Raw genomic sequence first — 21,884 nt, forward strand, 5'->3', positions numbered from 1 at the left:
CTAAAAAGATAAAACTTTAAATATTACAAAGATTTTCTAATTTCTACGTTGGATGTGTACTGTGTAGTAGTCATTATACTTATAGTTGGAACGACTGATCGAAAGTTTATTAGGAACTCAAATACTGAATTTTTTGGCTTCTATTAATTATGGCATCAAGACTTGTTTTTTGTTCGAAATGTCATAATGACGATCATTGATCAATGAAGCTGATGCTAAATTTACAGAATTGATTACTAATTGTCATTTAAAAATGTAAAACAATTTAATTTTTCAAGTCTCGAGTTTAAACTTCCGATAAATTGTTTGACTAATGAGCACATATGAAATTTTCTAAAATAAACTCTCAAAAGACAATATACAGAATAAATATTAAATAACAAACTAATAAATTATCTTTCACTCGAAAATAGGAATGGTTTACACGATGTTACATCTTTACATGATGTTGAAAATATCTTAAACTTTCGTTCCAATACAACGAATAGTCTCTCAGATGTCTAGACATTTAATCAGAAATACTCTTAATAGACACTAGACATAATTATGCAAATAACCCTAATTATGCAAATAACCCTAATATAATAACTAACAAGGTCTTAAGTTCAGTTCATTTCACCCTAATAAGAAATTTCAACCAATGTATTATTATTATTATGCTAAAACAAAACCTATTAGACATATTAAGAACCTACTAACATGATTACAACACAAAAGATGAAAAAGAATATCATTGTTAAATAGATTTAAAATAAATTCCGAAACCAAGACAAAAAAGAAAGCATGCAAATTCACGAACTTTGTTAAATCTGGTAAATTCAGAATACAAAATAACTAAAATACAATTTCATGGACTAACGCATGGGTTATCATTCATGCTTGCGCAATAACAGAGACTTCAAGCAGCGTCACAAGCTACTCAGACAACTTTCAGTCAAAACAAAATCGTATTGTCTCTATGATAACTGGGGTGTTGCTATGGTTACTAGAGTGTTGCTATGACAACTCCCAGTCTCTTCCTTCTTCTCTTACTCTGACAGACTGTCGTAGGACCCCTCTTTAAAGGCTCTTGCCACGCAACAGGAGATGAATATCGTAGCGAACTGAAAATAGGGTGGTTATGGTTACTGGAGTGTTGTTATGGTTACTGGAGTGTTGTTATGGTAACTGGAGTGTTGCTGTGTGAGCAGATAGTCCTGTCTGGTGGTGGAATGAATCATTTTGAAATCTTTCTCCAATATATTATCGTAAACTCTTGTTTACCGTACTAGTTTCCTATACGGTAAATCGAGCTGTTACTCTATATATCAGCAATTAAACTATCAACCCCTCAAACCTGGAATACACAAGTAACGAGCATAGCAATAGTGATGATGTTAAACATTGTCTCCATGTATAGGAACAGAGGTCGTTGGCAGCCAACTGTGAACATGTTCTCAGAGTTCAGGTCACATGTCAGCTCTGGGGCAGCACAGCAGGAACCTGGAACTTTGCCAGGATCTGGAGGAGGGAGATTTGTTTAAGGCTTGTTAGTTGAAGTGTGTTCTTCTGACACGTGGCAGCGATTAACCAATCAGCTTATCTTAACCCAAATATACTGTTTGGGACTCCAAGCACTATTTTGCAACCACTTGTTTTGGGTCATAATTTCTCAATTGGAGACGAAACGTCTAAACTCTCCTCTGATCGAAATAGGAAAGATAAACCAGAAACTGCTTTACTTACTGCTCTCTCCCCACGTGGATGAAGCCCAATCACTTGGCTCGTTGATACCGCAACAATCAAACTGAAGTGGTAAAATTAAGGCACATAATTTGGTATTATGACTAATTAGTTAGTAATAAATAAAAAATATTTGATAAATAATGCCCGATCAAATAACCTGCTGATTGCAGAAGATTGGCCGGCTAATTTAACAGATCAACGTAACAGGACATGACAGGTAAATTGTAACATGGTAATTACTCACATCAACTTGAACCCGGTCAAAGAACTGAGGCTGTTTCTCGTAGGACGCCATGCTAAGCTTTCCTACTTTCTCTGTTTGCGACTGAATTAGAGAGTGGATATCAGTTTGGGCGTTTCAAGTCCTCTTTACCAATATACATATTAAAAGTTCGTGGTATTAAAGGAATTTGACAAATGTTTCCCCCTAAATGTCCTGAATGTGGGTATTACCCAATGAACTTATTCTGCTTGGGCGTAGATCATCAGATGCTCTATTGGTCATAATATGCTCTAAGATGCCTGTAAATATGCTCATTTCCTGTCACTGGTAATGTCCCACAATTTACCCTACCAAGCTCTTATTCCAGGGACTAATATTTCTGTCCTAACCTCCTAAATTAAAATTATTAAGTTACAACTGAGAGTTACTACTGATTAACTTGACCGCGTGTTGCGCGCGCACATGCATCATTGCCGTCTGGGTGGATGCTAGATGCGCGTCTTTCGTTGTTAAAATGTTTTTGCGCGCAACGTAAACAGGAAATGAAAATATGGTCGCTCATAAGTCAGACAAGTTCAGAGGCAATCATGCTCCGGGTGCGGTTCAAAGCAATAATGAGCACCTCTTAAACGTTTAGTGATCCCTAATGATCCGTTATAATGGGTAACATCCCATTATTTTAGCCCATATGTGTGCAAAATAACCCGCAATTGCTCTGAAGCGGATATTAGTCTGAGATTAATAAGCCAATTTGTGGCGGACTAGATGCTTTGTTTGCAACCGAAGCTGTAAAGGTGCAGAGTTTTCGTAGCGGTATTGGTATTATGAGATGATTGCTTTCTTGTGCTAATGTTGGTGTGATGGCACCAATATCTACATGTGTTATATTGAAAGGTAACTCTTGGTAAAGCTGAGTAACTGAGTAGTTGATGAAGGAGCAGGACCCTCCTTAAACATCTCCTCAGACATCTCCTTAAACCCCTGGCCGTTAACAGAGAAGCTTTAATGTTTAGTTCTGACCAACAATGTTAACCATAAACGGGGAAATAGTAGACAAGGACTTAGGACTAAACGCTAAAAGTAGCGACCATGTTATCAGGGACTTTTTATAGTGTTTTGGATTCAGATTACATTTGATGAAATGGGTCCAAGTAATTGCGGACATGTGTGTTTACTGTGTTTGGGTGCCCATCATACTTTACAGCTGGGGCATTATTTTAGAACGGTTCTATTTTATGATGTACTGTACTCTGTAAAATTTGAAAAGTACTGAATTTTAAAATTTGATACATCTGCGATATGTTATATCTTTTCTTTTTTCTCCTTCGCATAATTGAAAGGTCATTCGAACAATATACACATTCAATTAAATCAAGTGATACAATGAGCAGAGCACAATACACAGATACCGGAAATGGTCCATTACTATCAATATGATTGTAAATCTCGATATGTTATATCTTGACTCTATATCCAGTAAGTTTCATTACATTGTCTGATGTAAAAATAAAACATTGGATTAGAAACAATAAACAAACGTGTGTAGAAATCTCAAGTCTCATTTTTAGTAAAAGTAACCTTAACATTTAAACACAAATTCCAAGTTCCGAACTTGAGATAGTAAATGTAGAGATAGTGTAGAAGCGCTGTTTATTACACACAAATGTAAGAATTTAGACTGAAAATTGATACCTGAAGAGTGAAGCTAGGAATGTTGAGGTCTTGAAAGGCAAAAGCACAAACTGGACAAGCAGTCTACATTTTAAGATTTTACAGTTTAGTTACTATATTATACTAAGATAAAACAATTCTTAAAGAGATGGTTTACTAAATATTTCAAAGGATGTGACTATATTATTTTTCTAGGACTTCATAGTAATCACTCATGTTTGATACTAGATCATTGATATCCAGTGGCTGAATCGTGTAAAATAATTTCCTACATTTTAGCTTTAACAAGTACCAGATCATGCACATTGTACGATGACCCCCACAAATCCCCGCCTAACTTAAAATGTTACTTTTGTTTGCACTTATTTCTTCAGTTCATTAAACTGTGAGATTGCACAATGATAAAATGATAACTTTTTATCTTTACAGTAAAAATGTATCTACTAAGACTCCATATTGCAGGAAATGGCGGGTTTTACTGTTAACGTTATCTTACTAACAGCTCATCACAGTGATGTAGAGTTGTGGTATTACTGCTAAATATTATATCATAGAACTATAAACCCTGTAATACTATCATATTATTAACAAGCCTACTTTACAAAGTACAAAAACTTACTTAAAGCTTACTTTATAAGGCATAAACATTTATCACAGGATTATCACAGATATGCAGAGGTTGTGATTGCTACAGTGCTACTCAAGGTTTATATCATAGTATTATGTACAATATTACAGGGTTTATACTGTGTATAAACATAATAACATAATGCCTACTTACTACAGGATTTACTAACACACCCCCGTGTTAACAATTAATCAGGCAACAATATCCACTAAATACTGGATACCCAGTGTTATATCGTATCACGTGATCATTATAAACCACGTGACAGGAACTAACCAATCAGCACATCTCATCCAGATCCTCTTATTTCTCATAGATATCTGATAAATGGTACACTGACCACAAGTGTGGTTAAGTTAACCCGTTACTGTGTACACTCTGCACGTGATACTGTGTACACACTACACATGTTATCTTACAGATAGGTAGAGGACCGGTCTCCTAGCGGTCCAGTAAATACGGTTTATAGAATATAGAGCAACTGTAATAGTTAAAGACGTTATTATGGAGGTAGATATGAAAGTTAGATATATTTTAATGTGAAATTAAATGAGCAGATCCAAATTGAAGATCTTGAGGCTTCTATCCTCTGATTCGTGATCAATCATTCGCAGAAACTCTACTTGAAGATTATGATAAGGGATTAAGGGCTCGCTGAATTGTATAACTAACTACAACGACATAACAAATTCCTTAGTTTCCCGACTGAAATACTGCAAACTCTCGTTTAACTTTGATGAGAACTAAAAAACAATGCGCTATAACCGCTCAGTACTGATCCTGAATACTCATGATCAGTATTTAACTTCATGCCACAACTAATATTCTGATAGAAACAACATATTATAGGACAACGACATAGTACATATTATCATGATTATGTCCCCATAATTATGTCCCCATAATTATGTCCCCATGGACGCACTGAATAACTTTTCTCAATACAGTACTTGAGTGCCTCCCCCCCCCCCCCCCCCTCCCCTGCTAATACAGTACCTGAGTAGCTATCCATACGAAGGAGCTGATCTGGAAGCAGAAGAGGACGACTGAAGCGAGGGAGACGACGTACAACATGCACCTGTGCTTTGTGCACATAGCTACACACATCACAATACCTGGGATAACACTTGTTAAACACAACCACGTGACATCACACTCTCTCACGTGACATCACACTCTATCACGTGACGTCACACTCTCAATCCACGTAAAATCACACACTCCCTCACGTGACGTCACACACTCCCTCACATGACATCACAGACCCTCACGTGACGTTATACTCCCACACGTGACGACACACTCTCCCTCACTTACCAGCAGCCAGAGTAACGCACCCTACCACTATAGTAACGATAGTGAAATCAGTGATATCTTGTTCAGATCCGTACTGGGGGAACATCTCCAACATGTAGACCGCACTTCCTATCAGCAACATTCCACAGGCACTCTGAAACAGGGAGGGTTACTTATACTTATCTTAACAAATAGTTCCGGGTTCTGTTTCTGTGGATATCTACTTATCTTATATCTTAACAAATAGTTACGGGTTACTTATCGCACATATTATTTCATAGCTAGTGAGATATGAGTGTTAAGTTTTAGACACATTTTACTTATAGATGATCTAGCATCCTACACTATCTCATTTTCTTTAACTGCTTTATTTTTTGATACCGAGATGATGTAAGAGTATAAGGAGAATAACCAAAAAGGAAAATCCGGTCAGTTAGATAAGGGAGTCAGATTTCTTAACCAAGTGACGTCACACTCCCCTCACGTGACGTCACACACTCCCTCAAGTGAACTGCTCTTCACTGGGTTTGGAAGTTAATTAATGTTGTTGCCAAACTGATTCATAAGGTAATCAGCTTTTTCAGTTAACTCCTCTCACGAGGCGAATACTAGGGGATACCAACCTCCCACTAGTAACATAACTAGTAACATAACACACGGCACCTGTCAAAACCCCTTACTTCTGCTTTAGTAGAATAGTAAATCCTCTCTAAAAGTTAAAAGTGTGTCCACAACCGGAACAAGGGGTAAGGAGAATGGTCTACCTTGTCGTCACCAGATACTACGACTCATTATCACGTGACCCGAAAATCTAAGTCACATGATTTGATATTCTGAGTCACGTGACTTGATTCATAATGTACCCTTTACTAAATAATAGGTTTGAGTACTCAGTATATCCAGCTAGTATTTCTCAGCTGTATATCCTCTTCAAATAATACCGCCCACTTCCTGTAAGCAACAGGAAATTTACACACTTTGAATGGTTCATCCCGCATCACGTGACTAAACCCTGGGTTCTGATTGGTTGACAAGTTAATCACGTGACATGGCCCCGGGTAGGGGTTGGTGGGAGGTTCTGGTTTTGTTACTTGATACACCAGTCGGGGAGTTGTGAGCTCCGTGTTTTCTACCCCCTCAACTACTCACAACACAGTTCAGCTTATCAAACCAATCACAGAACGTTTCCTCCATCACGTGACTTCTCTAAACCAATCAAATCGCTCTGTCTTCATCACGTGACCTCGGCCAGCCAATTGGCTTGTTGTGAGGAAATGAAGCTGCTCACAGGGCTGCTTTTTTCGTAGTTCGTTTCTGATCGTTGTAGTTTGCGCAAGATAAGATGGGTGTTGCTAAAGCTATTGGTTTTCTATTTGCTATCTGCGGCCTTCTTGAGTCCACATGTAAGTGCAACATAATAGTTGGTGCTTCTGATTCGGTTTTACTGTGGTTTAATCCGGTATTTCGCCTCAAACACTGCATTTCTACTACCTCACTACCTGCTATAACTGCTTATTGTTCTGACGCTGGGTACAGGATAATATGATAGTTCTCCCTGACTTGCCAAGTGAATTAGAGGAGTCACTGCTTGATCACTAGGTCACACGTTATGACGTCAGATAAACATTGTTCACCACCCCTTGATCTTACTACTGATAAGTAGCAGTAATGCAGTGATCTGATCTATTAATAGACTGATTAGTATCTAACTGTTTGTTCAGTTGCCCACGACTGTTTGCCGGGGTATGAAGCCCACTCAGTGGTAGGTAGTGATAACTACGAGTGTATACTGACACGTGTAGTAGAGGTTGCTCAGCAACGAGAGGTAGCTCAACCTCCTCTACCTAAACCACTGGCTCCCCCTATGAAGCAACAAGATGTGGTTAGTTACTGTTAATTAGAATAGTTTTCAGTTATTGATTTATTAATTTTTAGTTGTTGATAATATCGGTGGAGGCATCAGAGATTATTTTACATCTGCATAATTCTACCTAAATCCCTCAAATCTCCCTGCTATCTGTAGCTTGTATGATTAAACAGATAAAAAACGATCACCCTAAAAAATAATCATCCTGTCAGGTAATCGCCAAAGCCGTTATTGCCGACGATGTACCCGAAGGTTGCAACGCCGTGGTAAGTAGAGGATTTTATTCGTTACTAATTTATCAAAGTACCAATATCCTTTCTAAACATCCACTAAAGAACGATACTCATTTGTTGTATAGAATTTATTGTACATATATATACTAAATATACCTAATCTAAATATGTAATACTTCACTCTTTATGTGTAATATTTCACTCAATATCTATAATATATTTTAAACTTGACGAAATCCCCCCGGCAACGGGAACATGTCGTTATTTTAGCAAAAGTTAACTGTGTCAAAGCTTTTGACTAGCTAGTCTCTAGTGTGTAATATTTCACTATTTTCAGACTCCACTCGGCAGTGAACAGGGAACCACATTTAACTTGAGTTGCAGGGAGAACAGGGCTGTTACACGTATCCAGATACCGCAGAATGGGGTACCAGAGATAATGTGCTGCCTAGTAGTTAAAGTCTAGTTACCATGGTTACTAGTTATAACTTAGGGTCTAGTTACCATGGTTACTAGTTAGAGTCTAGTTACCACGGTTACTAGTAAGAGTCTAGTTACCATGGTTACTAGTTAGAGTCTAGTTACCATGGTTACTAGTTAGAGTCTAGTTAACATGGTTACTAGTTAAAGTATAGTTAATGGGCAATGAGTATACTAAATACAGTAAAATCCTGATTTATCGCGGAGAAAGGGAAAAAGGGAACAACCGAGGTAAATCGAGACGTGGTAAAACGGGGTTTTACTGTAATAAGCATATTATGTTGTTGTTTAATAAACTAGGATTATTATTTTACTACACGATTAATGTTATTAAAGGAGTTTTGTTATTATATGAAGATGAATCCAGTCACGCAGTAAATATTTTATCTAAAGTTTTGCCAGATCCTCTACTAGTAGTACGTGTAGTGTTTATCTAGTTTATTCAATAATTTGAAGTTATAGTTTGTTCATATTGTGCATAGATGTTTGGTTCGTTATCAGAGTCACACGATTAGGAAGTGTCTTATTTTGCGTTAAACTCGTATTTCTATTACAACTACAATTGGTTTAAACGATGGAAAATATTTTCCCCAATGTTGATATTTTTATAATTCTACTTATAATTTCACCAATGTTGATATTCCAACTCAACTTAAAAAGAATCTATTATTCTCTAGCAACATGTTACTCTTCCTGTCCCTTACCCTGGCATGTTTCTCCGGTAAGTTCATAATATTTCTACTTATTACCCGTATACTCTTCTTCTGGCTTAAAAAGGAGACAGTAACTGCAATGTTAAGCTGAGAACTTGACGAAATAATTTTGGTTGAAAATATATTCTGCTATACTCCCTATATATTCTTCTATATTCCCTATATATTCTGCTATACTCACTATATATTCTTCTATACTCCCTATATATTCTGCTATACTCACTATATAGTATATATTCACTATATCTAATACAAGCTACCATTCCAGCGAGTGTATCAGTGGACTGTGATATAAACTACGAGAGGCAGGACATAGAGAACTCTCTAGATTACGTGTGTACTCATCTTACTAACAAGAAGACATCCTTCACTGACGAGGATATACTCAAGGTATACTTAACTTCTCCGTACTTCTCTCTTCACTAATTACTTAATTAGTTAATTAATTAAGTAACCAATGTAAAATGTTCCAATTCACTGCTTTTTGCTGATAATTCATACCTTACCATCTCACTAATTAATACCCAAATTTCTCACCAGCAACTAGCACTACTAGAGACTGAGGCAGAAAGCAATAACGTGGAGGTGGAGGAAGAGGAGGTCGTTATATTTATACATGTGTGATATTTGCTTGTAATTACAGATTTTAAGGTATTAGTGCAGAGTAATGCCTTCTCAATCAATTAATCAATTAATTAATAAAGTCGATTTTGAAAGCTCCTGCTTAATAACATTTCGTATCACTTATATGTTTTAAAAAACCCTCTCCAAATCAATCAATTAATCAGGAAGAGGAGGAGAGTGAGACACCCCCCTGGGTAACCACAGTAGAGACAGCAACTGCCACAGTGCTGCTGACTACCACAGGTTTTGAGACCTACTCAGATGAAACAGAGACCTACTCCACACCCTTTATAACAGATGAAACAGAGACATACTCCACACCCTTTATAACAGATGTAACTGACACTGCAACCACCTCGGACATGTTCACTTATGAAGAGTCCACCTCGCCTGTAACAGCTCCCTTTAATTCAACAACAGATGACTATTGGACTATTGGACTGTCCACTTCGCCCCCGAAAGGTAATTATAGTCTACTAAACTACCATCTACTATACGATCTATTACTGCTGTATCTAGTGCTTTGCAGCAATAGTAATGCATACTTATAAAACTGTAACAGAAACAAAACTAGGAAATTTATAAGGTTTTTCCAGAATGTCAATCCCCCAGAAATCAATCGACCTTTTTAAATTGTTTGAGCTCAGTGAGATTTGTTAATTTGTTATCTAAACTCCTTTCAGGACTTCTAAACCAGGTAGACGTAGGATGCCAACTAGCGACAGTGACAGTAGGTTCGTGGATTGTGTGAAATTTCAACTTTGTCACACTTCAACTTTGTCACACTGCAACTTTGTCACAGTTCGACTTTGTTACATTTCAACTTTGTCACATTTCAACTTTGTCACACTTCAACTTTGTCACATTTTCATGTCAAACAACTCATTTTCTTTTGAATTCTTTTACATGGGTAGAACAAACTTTAACCTGGTCACCTTGCTGCCTGCACAGTGCACAAGAGCAAATCTAATTTTTCTCAAGGCATGTACAATGTACATTTATATTTTTGCTAATATACTGACCTCTTCAACTTAAAGGTGGATCCTAGTAACCTAGTAACCTGGTAACCTAGTAACTTAGTAGCCTAGTAACCTAGTAACATAGTAACCTAGTAACCTAGTAACCTAGTAACCTAGTAACCTAGTAACCTGGTAACCTAGTAACATAGTAACCTAGTAACCTGGTAACCGAACATTTCAGACGGTAACAATATCTGGCTTCGTTGCGAAGGAGGAACAGCAGTTGTGAAGCTCAGCACAGAGAACAATGGAATACCTTCAGTAGAGTGCTGTCCGCTAACCAACTAGTTACACATTACCTTATATATGGTCATTTTGTTATGGTTATATTACCCTTATATGGTAATGTCTTGCTGTGATAAAATTACCTTATATGGTTATGTTTTGCCTGTTACATTTGACTGCATTTCTCGCCTAAGGGGAACATTGGGTTAAAAGTTTCTTAATTTGGGAATTTATTTTATTTTTCTTTAGTTATTTTGATTGTCTTTTTTATAATATGTGATTTAAAACTGGTTTTATTCTCATCATGTACATACGGTCCAGACGCCACGAACTTACATAAGTTATTTTCTTAATCTGTTGTATTTCAAGTTTATTAGATTACTGTTATTGCTTGATAAATTCAATGATTGTTTTAAAATTTACTGGAAGAATGGTTTCTTATTATTGCGTAATCCATAATGTTTAAGCGACAAAGTTTATTAAAAACGTGAATGACTTTACTTTCCCTTACCAAAATTCAAATAATCTCATCATATCCCTATTAAATTTAATGTCGAATCTATGCCTAAGCCAATGTCAAGTATGCAATTGAATTCTGATCAGCGCATCATTTATCACACAAGCACATTCCCCTTATATACAGTCGTGCGGCTTATTGTAATTGACATGAACGACGGTTCGAATCTTACTGTCCACTTTTCACGTACCAAATTCTCCTTTGCCTGTGTTCTTTCTCCAACACCAACCGTAACTGTGATGACTCATGAGGCACAATGGCAGAAAGTTCTGAGCAGAGGCAGCCCTTTCTAAACAGTTGTCTTGAGTGTAGGCTGGCGTTGAAAGAAGAATGAAATGAAAGTCAGCAGTGATGCACGTTAGCTGCGGTCACCCCAAAGTAATGATGTGATAAATCTCACAATTGAAAATAGTCATGGAATAAAACTAATTGCAACACTACAAATCTATTACATTTATTGAAGTGATACTCCCTTGTGGAATGTGGATGGCGGTAAAAATCCGAGTTTCAATTAGGACAGCACTCACGAGGGGCAGCACTCACGAGGGGCAGAACGCACAAGTCGCAATTAACACAAGTGCGGAGCAAAAGAGTGATACGAATTTTAAAAACTCTTCAATTCACAGAACATCTACGGTATCTCTTGGTAAAATGACCTGCTGACGGTTCCCTTCCCGCCCATTGCAACACGTGGTATTAGGTCACTACACGTGGTCGCTCTGCAAAGAAACAAACTAAATGTATCCCCTTATTGTGGCAGTTCCCACTCAATTGCTTATCAGGAACTGTTCTGTTTCGTGCTACTGATTTAATTGGTAAATTACGTAATGTCTTGACTTAATAAAAAATAAAAAATTGCAACTATCTTCGACCCTCTACCAATTACTACTTGCCTGTTCAGTGTTCTTGTTAAATGTTAAGTTTCTGTTATTTCTCTCTTTAATTTTGTTGAATAAACCTTGGTCCTTGACTTGTCGAAATTTTCAACTTCCGGTTGAATTTTGCAGAATACAAAATATTTGTACAATTGTAACATAAGAATGTTAAAACCGTGTGACGCGAGTGAAATCAGCCGTTAAAAAGGATCGAATTCTCTACTCATCCTACAAGTACAACCTCCCTGGTGAGGAGTCAGAATCATACCACCTTGCAGCTTATCATAGGAGATTGTGACAACCACGTGACTTTTAGTACACCAATGGAAATGTTTCCTGGTAGGTTTATCAGGGGAGGAAAGACAAGGACGTGGCACTTCTTTTTCGTGTATTTCAGTGTAGTAGTAGACGTTTTGAGACATGAACTCTGCCAAATATTTTGTTTTCTTACTCGTTCTTTATTGTGCTTACGACACTAAGAGTGAGTAAAACTGTTAAGAGCATATCGATATACAATTATTATTTCAGCCATGTTGCCCAGGGTCACCAATCATTGATAGGTTTTTAGATCTGAGCAGTTCACCAAAAGTAACAATTGACATATATCCATTGTGATACAACTAGGATACTGGCAACTTTTATTCCACTGTCTTCAGTGAAACGCTTTCATACCACACCAAATCTAGGTATTTCGAAATTTTATATTGCGTACCACCTTGATTCTTTTTGTTTCTCTAAATCTAGTCTTATTTACAGGCGAACAGATCTGTGGTCCGGGGTATGAAGCACATGCAGTTGAGGGGACTGACATCTACGACTGCATACCAATACCAGCACCACCAGCACCGCTTAAGCAGGCACTGGTTTAATAAAAATCTATCATTAGATTTCTCCTTCGAATTATTTATTTGATTTTCAATCCATTTGAAGTTGCAATCTCAAGCCAACAGATCGCTTTTAATCAGATGGATTCTGTTTTTGATCAGCAACTTCCCATCAGGAGAATCAAGAGACAGCAGTACTACGGTGTCCTGACAACGAGGCTATGGTACGATTAGAAATCCTTAACGACGGTACAGCGCCGATATACGAATGTGAGCCAGTGCCGCAATGATTGGATGGTTTTATCGAGTTATGATTTTGTACTTTTATCAGATATGAATCATAGATTGAATGACAATAAAAACGGCTGTTCAAAACTTTCGTACAACATCATCATAATCGATCATTAGTATGTTATCAACCAACAAAGATTGAAATTATGTAGGGAAAGAATTTCGAATTATATTCAAATATATCAAGAATGTTTTAATTGAATGCAAGCAAACCAACAGTATATATTTCAACAGTAATATTTCAACGTTGTGCAGTAGATTATTCTTGAACTTACCAATATGACGATAGTTATGTTGTAAATACATCCCAAAACGAAGCAACCCATGGCTAATCTGAAGATTATTCATGTTAGCTCAGAACATGCTTTTAAGATCAAATAAATGGTTTACAAATTTCGATTAATTTTCAGTATTTTCTTAAGTTGGACACTGACAGATATAACAAAAAATAGGAAAGTCAATATATCGAATGAGCTTGTTTCGACCCAGTATAATTGTTAGAGTGTGGGCATAATACAGGGGTAAGGTCACATTTTAAACTAATTCCTCTCCAACATACGAGACTACTTGAAGAATAAGATCTCTAAACTAGTCTCCATAAAATAACAAATATGCCTCAACACAAAATCATAAGTTTAATTGTGACCAGCAGGGAAAAAACTGTATGAGCTACCCCACCGTTCACTATAGTGCTGTCAAACTACCCAGTACTACTCTTCTGTGCTGAAGGGGCTGTAATTCCCAGGGGGTCGGGGCACGTGTATCCCCAAGATTTTAAGACCAGCTCAATTTTTGGTCTCAACAGCACAGCAAAAGTAAATTTCCTGATTACTGATCCTGAATAAGCAATATTGCCTGTAATAAAATAGAGGGAACAGGAGTTCTGAAGTGCAACAATATCACTAAAAATGTAAAAATCTGAGTAAAAGACCCCTTAAGAACTGAGGAAAATGTATAAAAACCCCTTAAAAACTGAGGAACATTTATAAAAAACCATTACAGTAAAAGTAGCCAAATGACAATCAATGCACTGGCAGTAAATTTATATCTAAATCTGTTATTTTAACTTCACAACCACTTTTCACCCCTATTTCTCCTCTAAAAGCAATAATTGTTGTTCTCAAGAAGTCGAATCTTATTCTTTTCCTGATAAATATCATCGCCTCACTGTATCTGTGACCTGATTTTCTAGATAGGTTATCGGCTAACTTTTTGAAGGAAGCATTAGCTTCTTTTCCCATTCCACCCGTTCTTGATAGGACTATTGGTGTAAATGTTCCATGTTCCACTCCAATGATCCTTTTGTAGTATGCGCTTTTCTTCTGTCTCTCATGGCTAGTGTAATACTCGTTGGAGATCCGAGAGCCTTATTGGAATGAGCTTGAGAATAAAATACTCGTAGATCTAAAAATGCCCTTTTCAATAGGTTCCAACTACTTCTAGCGCTTACATTTAATTTAGCTCCATCTGCTTTGTTGGAGGAAGTTCTGTCCTGTTGACAGGAATAAGGAAAGTTTCAGTAAAAAATTTGTACATCCGACAGTTTCTAAGATCTCTGCTAGCACATCTTTCAACGAATTGTGGCGAAGTGATAAATACTCACCCCTTTTGCATATCAATAAGTGGTTAATTGATTTGTCACTTCTACACACACACACACTTACTTGTAATACGTTGTAGACCTGCCACGCACAAGTGCGCGGCTGTATCGTGGCAACGATAATAGTGAAACGACGATACTAAGTGCAACGACAATACTAACAACTAAGTAAAAAGACAATGGGGGTCATAATTGACCATTGTTAATGATCTGGCCCGGCGCGCGCTACTTCGTAGCTCGTGCCGTCGGGCCATTTCGAGAAGAAAGCGGCGCGCGCTACTTCGAAGAAATTTAGACGAGTAACATCCGTCAAGGGTCATAACGTTTTACAATCGTTTTTCAATCAAACTAAGGTTTGATTGAAAACATGTCAACCCTTCCAGATCGTTGCTCTGCAATAAAACAGAGCAATGATTATTTTTACGGCTGATATTGGGATACGAAACATGTATCAAGATATTTAACAAAGTTGCTCTCGTCCAATAATATTGCCGCATTATATGCTAAGCTCCGCATAAGAATATGTGTAATTCAATTATGCATAATGACTTGTAGCGCGATGCCAAATGCATTATGATAAATGTCAGAGCGCGATGCACTACTGGGCCGCGCCGCGCATCATCTCGCAACCACAATTGCAGATCGGCGAACTGCGAAGGATTGACATCGCGAATCAATACCAGATGCGTTATATACTTGGCCGCACCGCGCACTCAAACATGCTTTTCGCTTGATCGGCGGGATGCGCTACTGGCCTCGAGTCCCCGAGCTGTGATGAATTGACATCGCCAATTTAATCATTAATAATGACTTGCAAAATGCAGCGATTTCTTTCATGATTGCATGCGAGTAATTGTATCTTGTCAAACGTTGTATGACCCGCCGCGCACGAGTGCGTGGCTCCAGCTCCCCTGTATCGTCAGGACACCACAGTAAAACGACCGTGGGGGTCGCAACGTGATACAAATTGTATCATGATTTTAATTGCTTTTGGCGACGTTTGAATACAAATGGCAGCGTTTGATCGAAAGCTTGGCTTTAGCCGACTTCTTTAGTTAAATAAAAAGTCAATTTAATCGCGATCGTTTCCGTCTGCTTAACGGGCACGGGTGATACTTGTAAAATAATTGTTTTAAATAAGACAGTCGCGTGGACGAGTCCATCCCGGCGCGCGTTTTAGTATGTTACAAACCATCTGCATGTAAATATAATAATGATAAATTATAATTAATTGTTCATTGTTGATGTAACCCGGCGAGCGTTAGTTCGTATCACTTGCCTCGGGCTAATATTTAGAAAAAAAGCAGTGCGTTCTAATTCGAAGAAATTTAGACGAGTATCATCCGTCAAGACAAAAAGCATTGCTTTAGCAAAAACCTGTTCCACCCTAAAGACTCAAAAGACTTCAATAATTAAAACCTATTTAAAACTTGCTCTAACTAGAGCCCTCTCGCTTGCAGCAGCGCGCGACCGCCGAAGGCTTATGAAACAAGCGCGTCACGCAGTACGCGTATACACATGGTTAATTAACAATGTCAATTCATCTCAGCTCGGCGCGGCACAGTAACGCATCGTCGCTGTGAGAGGCCTCATTAAGTGAACGGCGCGGCACAGTAACGCATCGCGCTACAGACACATGGCTATGTGAAATTATTTAAAACCACACAATTTTGGTCCAGGTAGAGGATGGCAAAAAAGCTAATTTTTTTCCAACGTTTACAATTTTTCCAAAATCTCTTTAATATTTTGATTGACGGATGTTACTCGTCTAAATTTATTCGTACTCGCGTAGTAGCGCGCGCCGCTTTCTTCTCGAAATGTTGCAAGTGCTACGAAATGACGGCAAGTGCTACGAAGTAGCGCGCGCCGGGCCAGACCATTAACAATGGTCAATATTTTGATGGTTTTCCATTTATCAAAGCTTTGGAATAGAACTTTAAATATCTAAATCGAGTCTCTTGCCATTTTTAATGACCTTCAACCTTGTTGCTTGTGAGATTGTCATTGAAGAAAAGTTCAGGTGCTACAGTAAAATTTGGTTCAAAGACAAAAGAGACCGCAGAAAATCTTTTCATCAAAAATCTTCCAAAATCTGTTTTTATATTTTGTTAATTGACGATGTCAATTCATCTCAGCTCGGCGTTAATTGACGATGTCAATTCATGGCAGCTCGGCGCGGCACAGTAGCGCATCTCGCCGATCTAGCTGTGAGAAGCCTTATTAAGTGCGCGGCGCGGCACAGTAACGCATCGCGCTACAAAGCTCGGTGCGGCACAGTAGCGCATTTTGCCGATCTATGTCCAATGTCGCTGTAAGAAGCCTCATTGAGTGCGCGGCGCGGCACAGTAACGCATCGCGCTACAAGTCCTACCAGTAGTCCGACATATTCAAAATGTTCATTGCATCAAAGTTCTCTCCCGATATACTACTTTCAGTACTTTGATGGCGATTTGTGTTACTCTACCGACCTCACTGATTGGTCACTGGTCAAAATTTATTTGCTACACGTTTTATACCTTTCGTGCACGCGAAGCGTGCACGCCAGCCGGCCGGCCGGCGAGAGAACCGGCCTTCTGCGGCCGGCCGGCCGCGCGCGCTTCGTGCGCGCTCAAAAGGGGTTGCAGCGTGTGCCCAGAAAACCTTACCGCCTGCTGGGCTTGCTAGAGGTGATAGATTTTCAACAGCACGTATGGCGTCGCGCGTCACGTCAAGTTTACCTTTCGCACGCTGCATTGAGCCAAGTAGTCATGACAACGACATTTCTTTGCAAAGTTTAAAAGCTGTGATCATTTATTTAGCCCAAAATCAAACTTTTCGGTTTAATTCAAAATCTACGTTGTCCCCAATTTGGCTCCTGGGGAGCCAATTGTAAATTCACGAGACGGAAATTTTGTTGAAAACCGGAAGGTTCTATCTATTTCACTTTTGGAGATATACCCCAGATGGTAGGGTTTGCTGGGTGTCAAAAAATTCTGTTAAAACCGCGAAATGTCGGTCAAGGGGACGGCAGAAAAGTTCCTCTTCCAAAATATCTTTTCGGATTTTGATGATTCTCTGTCTATCATAGTTTTCTTCGGGAATTGTACTTTGAGTACCTCAATCGTGTCTTGTGCCATCCTCAGTGACCCTGTAAGATGGTCATTCAGGGATACTGATAGTAACAGTATATTTAAAGAAATACTAAATTCATGGTTAACTTGTACTTAACAAAGAATGCAAGCTTTCTTTATTTTTGTAAGTCGCGTCGGCTGACATCTTGGGTTGTACTGGATGTAACAAGTTTATTATCGGATGTCTACTTATATTTATTATGATATCATTATTCATTGTAATGGCAATAAAATTTAAATTTTGTTTTACTTAAAAATTTTGTTTTACTTAAGTTTGACTGTCAAACGGTACCGATCCATCATGTCAACGATGGAGCCATGCTGGTGTAGGTGATCCACGCAAAGCCGTACCAAATTGTACAGGTTCTTGAGAACATTCGACACCAAATTATTGCACTGGTAACTCGTTCTAATGATATTTTGGTTTTCAGCATAAAACATAGATTTTAGGATAATCATTTTTTTTTTTTTTTTTTTTAAGGCACAAAAACACAATTTTTCCAAATCTTTTTTTGGTCCATGAAAGATATCTGATTTTAATAAGCCAGGATATATTCTGTAAAACCCTCTGGTGTCGAGATTACTCCATCAGACCCCAAGTTCGGATCCACTACTGTTAAAAGGAGACCCGTATCCAGTGGGGACTGTCGGCGGTAAGCTACAGCTCCTGCTGGTAATCGACTCGGAAAACAGTAGTGGTCCCCGTTTTTGGGTTGGAAATGAACACCAGATCTAAAACAGTTCCCCAGTTAGAATCCACACTTACTGCTCCTATACCCCCTCCTAGAAGCCGTAAATCTCAAAATCCTACCTCCCTTAGTGAAAAGCATGCTCTCCCTATCCACATTCACAAAAGAGCACAAGAAATCCAAGCTCCTAACACAGCCATAGATGAGTTCATAACATCGGAAAGACTGAAATCTAACAGACAACAGATCCTAATATCAGACCACAGCACCCAAGAAGATATCTGTCCAACATGCCACCTAGGTGTTCTTGCTGAACAAGATGGGCTCCTTTGTGAACAGTGTAATGTTTGGCACCATCCCATTTGTGAGGAAATCAACACCAAAGAATACAAACATCTCCAAGATGAAAAGTTTGACATTGCGTTTGTATGTGGTAACTGTGAAAAACAACGCCTTACTACATCCACTTTACCTCCTCCGGATGCAGTCATTGCATCGATCAACAATGCAAAATGGGGAGTCCTAAAAGGTTTACAGATAAGGCCAGCTGTAGACTCTATCTACAAGAGGGTAGTCCTTTGGAAGAAGAACATGTTTAAGGTACCGAAAGGTAAGATAGGAGAGAGTTTTATTGAGGAAGTTGCCAATACCATCAATCTCTTTAACAGTGGCTCTAACCTTGAGAGCGTTGCAATTTCTATGACGCTTATAATTTTTCCCCTCCTGCTCCAGAAACCCTCCAAATCCTCTAAAGCCAAAGACCATGTAGCACACCTGGAAAGAAGACTCCAACTATGGAAAGATGGCGAAATAGAGAAGCTCGCTAGGGAATGTAAATCAATACAAGATCGCCTACTCAAATCTAAGTACAGCCCATAGTAGAGGCTCTTACGGGCAAAAAGACGTGTTTTCTGCTACGAGTTTAGAGACCTAACCGCTAATTGGACACAATAGTATGATGTCTAAGGATCGATAATATGTTAAGAAGTATAAATTTGGCCTTATTAGTCACGTGCTATACCAATGCGCGTTTTAAACTTTGACAGTCTATTACTCTAAGGCAAATAAAGTAATTATATCCATATTTTGTCAGCAATAAGATCACATTATTTTCTATTTAGTGTGAAAATATGAGCTAGAACGGACATAATCTCGCTGAGTTATAGCTGTTTGAAATTTATGATGAACGCGCGGGTGCCAATTGATAACAACTAAATGCTTTTGCGCGTAGTGCGCGTCGAAAATTTGGCAAAAACGCTTGCGGAGTGACAATATTCAAACTTCGATTAAGTATATGAAGTGGGTACTTCTCGGAAAGGAAAAATTTAGGCAAACACGATGTGACTATTTTTGGGTTGATTTAATACAACTGCAAAAAATTATTCAAACTTAAAGCAAAAAAGTCAAAATTTTTACCACTTTTTTGGATTTTTACCTCAGAACAAATAGAGGGATTTGTTTTATTTTTATACAATCTTGTGCGGCTGTCTTTTAGCTATCTTTATGCAAGTTTTGCCGACATGCCAACAAAATTAACTTGCTCAAAATATCAAAAAACATGGTTTTTTGGCCTATTTTTGGCCCAAAAATCGGTTTTTTGCGATTTTACCCCAGAACAATCAGTCCAATCATCTTGAAACCACTTTCAATCGATTCTACGGTCAAAAATACGTCTAGTAAGGTGTATCTGGGGTCCCTAACGTATCGAGCAGACAATGCCCGTAAGAGCCTCTACTACCAGGACATCACAACAAAGTCTTTACACGACTCATGTTACTAGGAAAAGTCTCCGCAGCCTTAAGATGGAATGGGAGCCAGAGAAGTAAACTCCTGGACACAATCCCTACTGTCATACAGGAACTCATAAAGAAACACCCTGTAAGCAGCCCATCACTCGAATCTAGTCTAATGAAGGGACCCATTGAATAAGTAGACAACGTCATATTTGATTCCATTGATTCCAGCAGAATTGAAAAGGTTGCAAGAGACCTCAGCGGATCTGGTGGGCCCTCAGGAACTGATGCAGAGACATGGCAGCATATTCTCTGCTCTAAGCAGTTTAAGAAAAAGCCTGAACTTCTAAAAGAAGCAGTTGCAGTTTTGGCCAGAAAGCTGTGAGTTTGAGAAAAATAGCCATAACTCCAAAAAAACCTGGCAAATAATTAACGAGCTTCGTGGCAAAAAGAAGAATCAGCTAAAGGGGGGGGGGGGGGGGGGTGCCACTGTCCATTTTATCCCTGCACAAAAAAAACTGAAAAAAGACAAAGACAAAAGGGACAAAATGGACAAAAGGGACAAAAGGGACAAAAAAAGATAATAGGGACAAAAAAGACAAAAAAGACAAAAAAGACAAAAAAGACGGGGACAAAATGGACAAAAAGGACAGAGACAAACGAGACAAATTGACAGGGACAAAATGGACAGTTAAGAGAAGTCGCTGATTTCCGATAGGGTACAGGGTGTCGATTATTTATGCTTCCTGTGTCTGAGGAAGCGTTCCTTCTTGTTCCACAGTTGTTTACATTTAGCTTCTTTTTCAGTTACTGGGCTGCGCTCAGCTTGACCATTGTTAATGATCTGGCCCGGCGCGCGCTACTTCGTAGCACTTGCCATCGAGAAGAAAGCGGCGCGCGCTACTTCGAAGAAATTTAGACAAGTAACATCCGTCAACGCTCAGCCTGTCATTACGCCGAATCTTTATTCGGGCTGAGTGAATTACGACCTCCATCGCCCTGAAAAAATGTGCGAATGCTCATTAGATGTTACAGCGCACGTGACTCGCATTCACGTGATCGTTCAGAACCAATTACAGCCGCGCAAAAGATTACGTGCACGCCAACTACCAATAAGAAAGAAGTGACGTTGGACGTATGCGCTACAAGAGCCGCGCGCTGAGTTAGATTGTAAAATCTGGTTATTTGATTGTAAAATCGCATAAACGCGCCTATTTGCGCGTTTTAGAGGGTTCAATTACGCCAGGCTATGTTAATGAACATAATAGCCTGGGGTCCCCAGGAAACTTTTTCAGCTGTGTCTTTCAGTCTTTCAATCATAAGTTTTGTGCTGTTGCTACTCAGTTGGTCAATTGATTTAAACATCTTCTATTTTTCTTCGTAGATCTTCTTTTTCTTGATTCACGATGTCAATCCTTCGCAGCTCGGTGAGACACAGTGGTGCATCTCGCCGATCTACCGAAGAGAAGCATTATTTGATGCGCGCGCGACCCAGTAGTGCATCGCGCTACAAATTGACAATCATTGCAGTGAAAGCAGTA

The 21,884-nt window shown here is 38.6% G+C and overlaps 4 protein-coding genes across 4 annotated transcripts in view; 3 read left to right on the forward strand and 1 right to left on the reverse strand.

The window, feature by feature from the left end:
• LOC134825015 (CD151 antigen-like) lies at positions 1 to 13,563 on the reverse strand. The gene is made up of 7 exons (XM_063837066.1): positions 13,487 to 13,563; positions 5,565 to 5,697; positions 5,244 to 5,362; positions 1,970 to 2,050; positions 1,726 to 1,786; positions 1,337 to 1,500; positions 1 to 1,103 (listed from the first exon to the last, which is right to left on the reverse strand). Exons 1-7 carry the CDS (start codon positions 13,535 to 13,537, stop codon positions 1,029 to 1,031), a joined length of 684 nt encoding a protein of 227 aa, XP_063693136.1. The 5' UTR covers positions 13,538 to 13,563; the 3' UTR covers positions 1 to 1,028.
• Positions 6,853 to 8,637, forward strand: LOC134825017 (uncharacterized). Its single transcript, XM_063837068.1, has 4 exons — positions 6,853 to 6,946; positions 7,265 to 7,425; positions 7,623 to 7,676; positions 7,981 to 8,637. Exons 1-4 carry the CDS (start codon positions 6,886 to 6,888, stop codon positions 8,107 to 8,109), a joined length of 405 nt encoding a protein of 134 aa, XP_063693138.1. The 5' UTR covers positions 6,853 to 6,885; the 3' UTR covers positions 8,110 to 8,637.
• Positions 8,802 to 11,135, forward strand: LOC134825016 (uncharacterized). The gene is made up of 6 exons (XM_063837067.1): positions 8,802 to 8,844; positions 9,105 to 9,226; positions 9,377 to 9,436; positions 9,625 to 9,922; positions 10,144 to 10,194; positions 10,661 to 11,135. The coding sequence occupies exons 1-6, from the start codon at positions 8,805 to 8,807 to the stop codon at positions 10,765 to 10,767; spliced, it is 678 nt and encodes a 225-aa protein (XP_063693137.1). The 5' UTR covers positions 8,802 to 8,804; the 3' UTR covers positions 10,768 to 11,135.
• The window catches only part of LOC134825014 (uncharacterized), an 18,540-nt gene continuing 8,309 nt past the window's right edge, over positions 11,654 to 21,884 (forward strand). The window contains exon 1 of the mRNA XM_063837064.1: positions 11,654 to 11,683. The gene's annotated coding sequence lies outside the window, so the exon portion shown is untranslated. The remainder of the gene's footprint in view (positions 11,684 to 21,884) is intronic.

Source organism: Bolinopsis microptera, chromosome 13, assembly GCF_026151205.1.
Source record: "Bolinopsis microptera isolate Bmic1 chromosome 13, MBARI_Bmic_1.0, whole genome shotgun sequence".
NCBI lineage: Eukaryota > Metazoa > Ctenophora > Tentaculata > Lobata > Bolinopsidae > Bolinopsis > Bolinopsis microptera.

Coding starts and splice junctions, on each gene's coding strand:
- LOC134825016 (XM_063837067.1), top strand. CDS start 8,805: ATGTTACTCTTCCTGTCCCTTACCCTGGCATGTTTCTCCG. Junction 9,437..9,624: donor TGGAGGTGGAGGAAGAGGAG/GTCGTTATATTT, acceptor TCAATTAATCAG/GAAGAGGAGGAGAGTGAGAC. Junction 9,923..10,143: donor GTCCACTTCGCCCCCGAAAG/GTAATTATAGTC, acceptor AACTCCTTTCAG/GACTTCTAAACCAGGTAGAC.
- LOC134825015 (XM_063837066.1), bottom strand. CDS start 13,537: ATGGGTTGCTTCGTTTTGGGATGTATTTACAACATAACTATCGTCATA. Junction 1,787..1,969: donor TTGACCGGGTTCAAGTTGAT/GTGAGTAATTAC, acceptor TTACCACTTCAG/TTTGATTGTTGCGGTATCAA. Junction 1,104..1,336: donor TCGTTACTTGTGTATTCCAG/GTTTGAGGGGTT, acceptor CCCTATTTTCAG/TTCGCTACGATATTCATCTC.
- LOC134825017 (XM_063837068.1), top strand. CDS start 6,886: ATGGGTGTTGCTAAAGCTATTGGTTTTCTATTTGCTATCTGCGGCCTT. Junction 6,947..7,264: donor CGGCCTTCTTGAGTCCACAT/GTAAGTGCAACA, acceptor CTGTTTGTTCAG/TTGCCCACGACTGTTTGCCG. Junction 7,426..7,622: donor CTATGAAGCAACAAGATGTG/GTTAGTTACTGT, acceptor TCATCCTGTCAG/GTAATCGCCAAAGCCGTTAT.